Source organism: Phycodurus eques, chromosome 17 (genome assembly GCF_024500275.1).
Source record: "Phycodurus eques isolate BA_2022a chromosome 17, UOR_Pequ_1.1, whole genome shotgun sequence".
In the NCBI taxonomy this organism is placed as follows: domain Eukaryota; kingdom Metazoa; phylum Chordata; class Actinopteri; order Syngnathiformes; family Syngnathidae; genus Phycodurus; species Phycodurus eques.
Genome location: NC_084541.1, coordinates 10,481,161 through 10,490,170, shown reverse-complemented (window position 1 = coordinate 10,490,170; position 9,010 = coordinate 10,481,161). Strand labels below are relative to the sequence as shown.

Genomic DNA, 9,010 nt, shown 5'->3' with positions numbered 1-9,010 from the left:
AACATCGAGTGGACATCAGGGACAGTGCCTCTGGATTGGCAGACTGGGGTGGTGGTCCCCCTTTTTAAGAAGGGGGACCGGAGGGTGTGTTCCAACTACAGGGGGATCACACTCCTCAGCCTCCCTGGTAAGGTCTATTCAGGGGTGCTGGAGAGGAGGGTCCGTCGGGAAGTTGAATCTCAGATTCAGGAGGAGCAGTGTGGTATTTGTCCTGGTCGCTGCTCCAGATGAGGTGGCTGGGGCATCTGATTCGGATGCCTCCCGGACGCCTCCCTGGTGAGGTGTTCCGGGCACGTCCCACCGGGAGGAGACCCCGGGGACGACCCAGGACACGCTGGAGAGACTACATCCTTCGGCTGGCCTGGGAACGCCTTAGGATCCCCCCGGAAGAGATGGATGAGGTGGCTGGGGAGAGGGAAGTCTGGGCGTCCCTGCTAAAGCTCCTGCCCCCGCGACCCGACTTCGGATAAGCGGTAGAAAATGGATGGATGGATGAATGGATAGAATACATGCTTTCGACGCAATAAATATCATTGTGATTTCCGTGACCGGTAGCATGTGCAGTGTGCGGCACCATGACCTGCAAAACATACATTGCCATTTTTTTTTTGCCTTTCTCGTTATCTCTTTGACGCAAGCGGGGTCGCGCAACGTGAGCGCGCACGTCGACGCGGGTACGCCCCACTCGGCTCAGGCTGTCACTCGGCTAGCAAGCGAGACAGCGATGGCCGCCCTCAGCAAGATAACGCACAACTGCTATGAAGTCGGTCACACCTGGAACCCGTCGTGTATGCAGTCCTGCGTGGACATAACCAGGGGCGCGCTGGAGGTGTCCTTCAAAATATATGCCCCGCTTTACGTGGTGAGTTGTGCCGTTTCACCGCCCCTACGTTAGCAGCTAATGATAGCTTAGCAAACTCGAGTTCTGGCAATGTTTGAAGACTGACTGACTTTTCTTTATACTAAGCCACGTTTGTGACGCCGAAGGTTCGCGGAGATGCTCAACAAACCTGGCTTCATGTTGAGAACAAAGTGTCAAAATTGTCTCCCAAATCCAGTTCATAATGGTTCTGTTCAAACGTCTCTCAAAGACAAGTTCATATTGTACGCTGTAGAATAAACCATTCACTGAATATGAGCATTGTCAAGAGTTAGAGACATAAGACAAAAAAAAAAAAGTTTTCTCAACTCCAATGGCTCGATGTTGACAGCCCTCTCTCACCTCACCCGACAGATAGCAGCTATTCTTAGGAGAAGGAAGAAGGATTACTACTTCAAAAGGCTTCTTCCTGAGATTTTACAGTCTACCTCTTTCCTCACTGCCAATGGAGGTCTCTATATATTCTTCTTCTGTATTCTCAGGTTAGTTTCCTCCCGAAGCAGTCACTATCTTTATCTTTTATCAGTTTTGGCATTTTAGATCAGTTTCTTTGTCAAAAGAAATAAATCATGCAAAGTCACAGTCCGTGGTGAGTTGGTTGAATGTAGATAGTGCATGTGTGAAGAAGTGGCATGACGAGACTGCTGTGAATGACTCATGTATTCATGGTATTCTTGGAATTCAGCCAGTATTTCCTTCTCTTTACTGCCACATCTTGTTGAAAACACACGCCAACACTGATAAAGGAATCAATAAGCGTGTTTGTCCTAAGAAGAAACATCCATCCATCCGTTTTCTGAGCCGCTTCTCCTCACTAGGGTCGCGGGCGTGCTGGAGCCTATCGCCGCTGTCATCGGGCAGGAGGCGGGGTACACCCTGAACTGGTTGCCAGCCAATCGCAGGGCACATAGAAACAAACAACCATTCGCACTCACAGTCATACCTACGGGCAATTTAGAGTCTCCAATTAATGCATGTTTTTGGGATGTGGGAGGAAACCGGAGTGCCCGGAGAAAACCCACGCAGGCACGGGGAGAACATGCAAACTCCACACAGGCGGGACCGGGGATTGAACCCGGGTCCTCAGAACTGTGAGGCTGACGCTCTAACCAGTTGGGCACCGTGCCGCCTAAGAAGAAACAAAACAAACAAAAAAGCCTGTGGCCAAATTTATTGGGCAAAATTAGCCGTCAACACTTCATAGTTACTTAATAGTTTCCTATTTATAATCATTATTTGTATTAATTTTTATACACAGTGTGTTCCAAAAGTGACTGTACAATTTTTTTTCACTAATCATTTAGATAGATTTAAGGCCATCAGGCTTTGACAGCTTTGGCTTCACAGTTATTGTAAGCATATCATTCCCTTACCCATGACTCACCAGTTGATATTGGAGCAGCGTTGCAAATCTGTTACGTAAAAGGATGTTTTTCTGTCTCTGACTGCAGTTCAATCCAGTGCAACGCTCCAGATGGACATTACCTGGCTTTGCGTGAACAATGTTTTTTTCATAGCTGGTAGCAGCAGACCTTCCGCTGCATGGTTTGTCAAGAGCAGATCCTGTTTTGAGAAACTTACCATAGATGCAAAAATTGTACTTACGCGTTTTGGAGCATTGTGACAGCCTTAAAACTAAAGCAAAACCAGCGCTGAACTGCAGTCAGGGACAGAAAAACCTCTTGCCAAGGGGCAATTCTGCAACGTTGCTCCAATGTCAGTTGGCAAGCCATGGTCAAGGAAATAATATTACACAAAAGCTGCCTCAGCTGTAAAATGCTGCAGTGATGACCTCACGTCTGTCCGAATGATACTGGAAATATAATAGAAAAAGGAAGAAAAAGGAAGTGTGGCCATGAAACAAACCATTGCTTTTCTGTCTGGTGCTCATCAGTAATTATTTGTTTAGATAATAGCTCACCCATCCCAAACACACGTTTTATTTCACTGAATCGATTAAAAAATGGCAACGCTATCATGTGCAGTGAAAACGTTTAGCACTTCGCACACGTCGTCAAGCAATAAAGTTGAACATTTCCGCTGTAGGAAACTGCTGGGAGGGTTTTATTCCTGGTCCGCTGGGTTTGGCTCGGCCCTTCCCGCCTCCTATATCGCTATTCTCCTGGAGCGTAAGAGCAGGTAAGATTGTTATTTGATGTTTACCATAATTCATGCCCTCCTCCTGCATAAATTCTGCTTTCAAGTTCTTTACTATGTCTTAATTCTGTCCTTTGTTGACATATTTTCCTTTTGCAGGAGAGGACTTCTCACAATATACATGACAAATCTCGTAAGTACTGATGTGTTCATTAACCATTTTTTCATTCTGCAGAAAGTGCAAGGAATTTATTTGAAGATGTGAATGAACAATTGCCTCCCCTTTTGAAACACACAGTGTATGTTGGTGTGACCATTTGTTTTTGATTCCTATCAATAATGCAATACATTTGTACAGTGGAAATAATGACACAAACAAATAGGGATGTATAATTGAGTATGTGTTGTCTATTTGCAGGCAACTGAGACCTTGTTCCGCATGGCCATGACGCGGGGCCTCATCAAACCTATCAAACATGGAGAGGTAAGAGGAAAAACAAGCTTTTTTGGTCACACGATTGGGAAAGCCTTTTCTGATAGTCTTCATTCTCCAAATACCTTCTTTTTTGATTTCTCCACTTTAGGTGCTCCTCTTCTGCATAACTGCATCCCTCTACATGTTCCTCTTCAGGTCAGATCCTATCAGTGGAACATGTTCACATAGCTCAATATGATTATTAATATGAAATGTGTGTGTATTGTCCTGCAGGAGTAAAGATAGCCTTAAAGGCTTTGCGTTCTCAGCGTTAAAGTAAGTTGCTCTGCTTAACTGATTTAGACTGTTCATCAGAAAATGTTATACTTCTGGTGCATATTCTCCTCCTCTCAGATTCATCATCGGCAAGGAAGAGATCCCATCTCACTCTGTTCTGGCCGAACAGGTTGCCACAACTCCGCAAGAGGCGTCAGCCACCTCAGAGACTGAGCCTTCACACGTCTCAGCATTACGACGCGACTCAAGGAGCAGATCTTTGCCAGCCTACACCAGGGAACTGCTGGAGTCAATGTGAGGGAACACGCTCTCACACACACTCGTTGTGTCCCACTTGGAGCATTTTGGATTAAAGTCAGTTTTTTGTGTAAGGTATTTGGATTCAAGTTTGACACTTTTGGATTGCCAATGGGATATATTAATCATTATCGATACATACAGCAAATATATGGTGGTACTCAACAGATATGTATTTTAGTTTTTTTCATCTTTGCATTTCTGTAATTATCCAGATGCAAACAAGGTCCAAAACACAGATATTGTAAACATCATCATGACAGCTGCATTTCGTACTGCATTAAAGTAAGTCACTGCATTTAATTATTTATTTGTGATACTCACAATTTCTAACGGACAACACAGATTTATGTGATCTTCTCTTTCTACTCAGGGTTTTGTGAGGATGTTTAGTGTTGGCTACTTGATTCAGTGCTGCCTTAAAGTGCCCTCGGCGTTCCGGTACGTCTTCTCGAAACCCTCACGGCTCCCTTCCCTCTTCTACAACAAAGACAACTTCCAGCTCGGGGCCTTTTTGGGCTCTTTTGTCAGCATCTACAAGGTACATGTTTATTTTTTGTGGGGCCGCACTGCAGGTCAATTCTTTTTGCTCTTTTTTATTTTATTTATTTTAATTTTTTTGCCCATATGCGACATATCTTAATGTTTTTCATGTTAATGTGAACAGAACAATTCAGATTTTTCAAAAAATATAAATCAGATATGTATCCGATGCGAGTGCAGTATGGATGTGCAATTTGCACTAATCTGATCTATACTTCATCAAAAGGTGACAAACGTCACAATTTTTCAACAAAACAGGCACGTCACAAAAGCAATGACGGATGAAGAAGCAGAAAACAGTCAGTGGCGAAAAGAAGATGCATTTAGAACTGATAAACATAAGAAAGTGTTGGCACTGATTGCACAAAATCCTAGACCAGCAACATGGGGCCTTATTTACTTCCTTAAACAAGGCACCTCGTGTTTGTGTGTATGCGCAATCTGACGTCCTGTTTTGTGCGCATGTGTGTGAGATGTCACAAACTCATTCCGTCCGCAGTAGAAGTCGCATTGTATTTGTAATGTGAATGACTACATGAAAAGATTGGTCATCATTCATGCCAGTGCAGTGTGAACGTAGTTTTTTAAAATCTTTTTAATTTTAATTTAATTTAATTTTTTTAAAGTCCCTTTCTGGTTCATTCAGGGAACAAGCTGCTTACTTCGTTGGTTGCGCGATATTGACGATGAGCTCCATGCGTTGGTGGCCGGTAAGTCAACACTTATCGCATTTGAAAAAAAAATTTTCATTATGTAACGTCTGTCATGTTTCTCCTCGGCCTTCCCAGGCTTCCTGGCGGGAATCTCCATGTTCTTCTACAAGAGCACGTCCATATCCATGTATCTCTTCTCAAAGCTGGTGGAGGTAAAAATTACCCGCTTTATATATGGATACGTGGGAAGTGGGAACATTTAGTTCATAGTTGAGTTGGGAGCATTTTGAAGAGTGATTCTCAACCAATGTGCCAGGCGGGGCACGTTAGTGTGCCATGAGCGCTCTTCAGGTGTGCCGTGGGAAATTATAAAATGTTATGTAATTCCCCCTCAAAAATTATTTACAAGAAATAATGTGTCTTTGTTCATCCCTTTATCCCAGTGAGGCATAGTGACAGACAGAACAAATGAATGGTCTTCTATTAGATGGCAGGAAGTACATAGAGTAATTAATGTATCCACTTTTTGTGACATTTTTGTTTGTTGGTGTGCCGGGAGATTTTTCAATTGTAAAATATGTTCCTTGGCTCCATAAAGGTTGGAAATCACTGCTCTAGTCAGATCGTGTATTCTAATCAGTCAGGTCAAACCAACATTACAACATGAAAGAAGTAATGGGTGCTAACTTACTGTAATTAAATTACTTCACCCACACTGAAACTTTAGAGCATGATTTGACAGAACGGCGGCATGTTTACGTACAACCGTTAGTGCTAGCACGACCTTGCTAGGCTACATAACGTTTTTTGTTGCCTGCTTGCGAGCCGTATCGTATTAAAAGTACATCCCCGATTCCAATGAAGTTGGGATGTTGTGTTAAACAAAAATAATAAAAACAGAATACAATGATTTGCAAATCATGTTCAACCTATATTTAATTTAATACACTACAAAGACAAGATATTTAATGTTCAAACTGATAAACTTTATTGTTTTTAGCAAATAATCATTAACTTAGAATTTCATGGCTTTGTTCCTTATGAGTTATTTGTTCAGTGCGCCGTGGTTATTGCAGTAAAGAGGATGTCCATTTTGTTAGCATGCCACTACACAATGTTTGTTGCTCCTCTTAATCTTATCTGTTGTGTGGAGTTCATCAGTAACAGAACACGCGATAACCTCCCCTCTCCCACAGACCTTGTACTTCAAGGGCATCGAGGCCGGCCACTTCCCTTACTTCCCACAAGCGGACACATATCTCTACACCATCTCCACCGCAATTTGTTTTCAAGCTGTGAGTGACACACCATCACACCACACAAATGGGTATCTCTTAAACAGGATACGTGAAGTTAAATTGTTGTCATTATTAGGCTGTGATGGAGGTACAAAATGTTCGGCCTGCTTACTGGAAGTTTCTTCAGCGTCTCACTAAGGGCAGGTAAGATGGATTTGTGTTTAATTTTTAGGTGGTAAATCCAAAAGGAGAGTATCGACATAGCCAATGATGGCCAAAGTATGGTCCATGGACAACATATATGTTCTTTAGTTTGGCTTACCAAAAACCATTTATATTATCAAAAGTCCTGTAATATTGCATCAATGTATCTGTTTTCTCTAAAATTGGTAAATTAAAATGTATTTATAGCTTTATTTATTTTTGTATTCTTTTATCTCAAATAAAGGTTAATTTATTCCAAATAAAAAATGTAAAATATATATATATATTTGACTTTTTGTTTTTTTTACTAAATATTAGTTAACTATAATAAGATTAAATAATTGGATTAATAAATGTGATTTTTTAATTTTATTATTAAAATATACAATTTCACATAAGAAACAAAAATATTAATAAAATGACCAATTTATTTTTAGCTTAATAAATACTTGGTTGATTCATTATCATGTAATTATAAGAATAATTTTTAAAAGCATGAATTATCTTATCGTTAAAATAAATGTTTTATCCAAAATACTGTGAAGTATTTGTAAAATAAACAATTTTGTTTTCATCTTATGACATATTTGGTTAATTAAATATAATGAAATTGTAAAGACCACAATGTGCATAAATAATGTTGTTGTTGAAATAAAGTATTATACACACTTTTTTTAAACCTCATTTACAAATGACCTGGCCCATCTGTTTTAAAAATCCAATTGCCCTTGAGTACAAAAGGTTTTTACACCACTACTCTACACTGAGCAATTATTAAGTTGCTAATGTTGTTCATACTACTTATTCGATGATGATATTTTGCCTTGTAGGTTTGGTATGATGAACAGACAGCTACTGGATGTTTTTGGCACTCAGGCCTCCAGGGACTTTCAAGGTTTTGTGCCCCAACTGGACCCACGCTATGTCTCGGTGCCCAGCCAAGCAATGCTTCCACTAGGGGGCGACGTTCAGCTAGGATGAAGTGGGTGGAGGGTGTCGGACGATGGTGATCAGAAATGGTGATCTTTTGCTAATGGATGTGTCATTTGGATGATGTTTTGACCACCCTGTTCTGTGTCTCCGGTGTTGCATGAAGTGGCAGGGAGGTGGCCAAATGCCTTTAATGCAGATGGCGGCCTTCTGCTACTCTATGAGCTAAAGAAAATCTTCAGTAACCATTTATGTATTTTTCACATAAAATGGCCGTCTACATTGTAGCATTCCATCACTCACATCTTTCTTTCTCAGGTTCCCGAGTCCCGACCGAGCCATGTTTTGGAATGGTTGCTTTAACGGTGAAACTAATGTTTGTTTTAGTTACTTAATAAGATTTGGCTTAAACCAGATAATGCATCAGCTATGTTACAGACGTCATTAAAACACGTGGGATGTTTCAATTGTTTCCAATTGGGGGGGGAATATCCTTTCTCCTTTAACGTCTTAGCTGTGGCCCACAAAATATAATACATAAATTACTCTGTTATTGTTGAATTCTGATTAACCAAAATAGATTGGGGATTGTTTTTTAATATTACTATTAAATAGATCAATGACAAATTTAGACCAGTCCAAATAGTTCATTTGTTTCAGTTCACAACACAGTTAAATGGTTGTCTAAAATGTTTACCATTTGTGCAAAACGATGTGATTTTTATATTTACATTCATTTGGTTGTGGTTGACATGGCTGCAGGAAAGGTTTAACTCAATAACCCATTCACAGCTTGGTTAGCTGTTTTTCTCACCTCTGTTAATAGTGTATGCCAAAAACCCTATAGCATTTAAAGTGACTTTCTGAACATGTTTTACACAGTTGAATTTGATCTTAAGTGGACCGTAGTTGGTCATGTATAATTGATCAGGCTGTAAAATTCCAGTTTGTTTCCGAACATTTTACATCCCCCACTGCAAGACAGCTTTAGACACACGTGACTTCTGTTAGATAATTCATTTTTGAAGAGATGAAAACACACTAACAAAATCTATGTTACATATTACACTAATGCAATTGTCAGCAAGTGTTTTTGCTTTATGTGATGATGATGAAGTATTAAAATATTTTTTATTCATATATAATAGTGTCTTTTTATGTGATTGCCTTGAAATTCAGTGTTTATATTACAGCTCTCTCCAACTCAAAACACTGGTGTCACTAACATTCTGCCAGTTGGCATCAGCTACCCCCCACGGACCACATGAGTGCCCAATGGGGCCTAAAAAATAGCTCACCAGTGATAGGACATCATTTGAAAAGGTAAATACTTGTGAAGGTGTTTAGAAATAATGTTGCATATTGATATGAATCCTTTCCTTTTAATCCTACCTCACCAAATCATTGTTGACAATTGTGACTAATCCGTGTATTCACATAGCTGAATATAAATAAT

General features: G+C 40.5%; 1 protein-coding gene across 1 annotated transcript; it reads left to right on the top strand.

The window, feature by feature from the left end:
* Positions 1 to 638: 638 nt before the first annotated feature.
* tmem135 (transmembrane protein 135) lies at positions 639 to 8,693 on the top strand. Its single transcript, XM_061702323.1, has 15 exons — positions 639 to 862; positions 1,235 to 1,362; positions 2,927 to 3,019; positions 3,137 to 3,170; positions 3,396 to 3,461; positions 3,562 to 3,608; positions 3,687 to 3,728; positions 3,807 to 3,983; positions 4,202 to 4,271; positions 4,360 to 4,527; positions 5,176 to 5,239; positions 5,318 to 5,394; positions 6,379 to 6,477; positions 6,557 to 6,624; positions 7,455 to 8,693. The coding sequence occupies exons 1-15, from the start codon at positions 725 to 727 to the stop codon at positions 7,603 to 7,605; spliced, it is 1,422 nt and encodes a 473-aa protein (XP_061558307.1). The 5' UTR covers positions 639 to 724; the 3' UTR covers positions 7,606 to 8,693.
* The last annotated feature ends 317 nt before the right edge of the window (positions 8,694 to 9,010 follow it).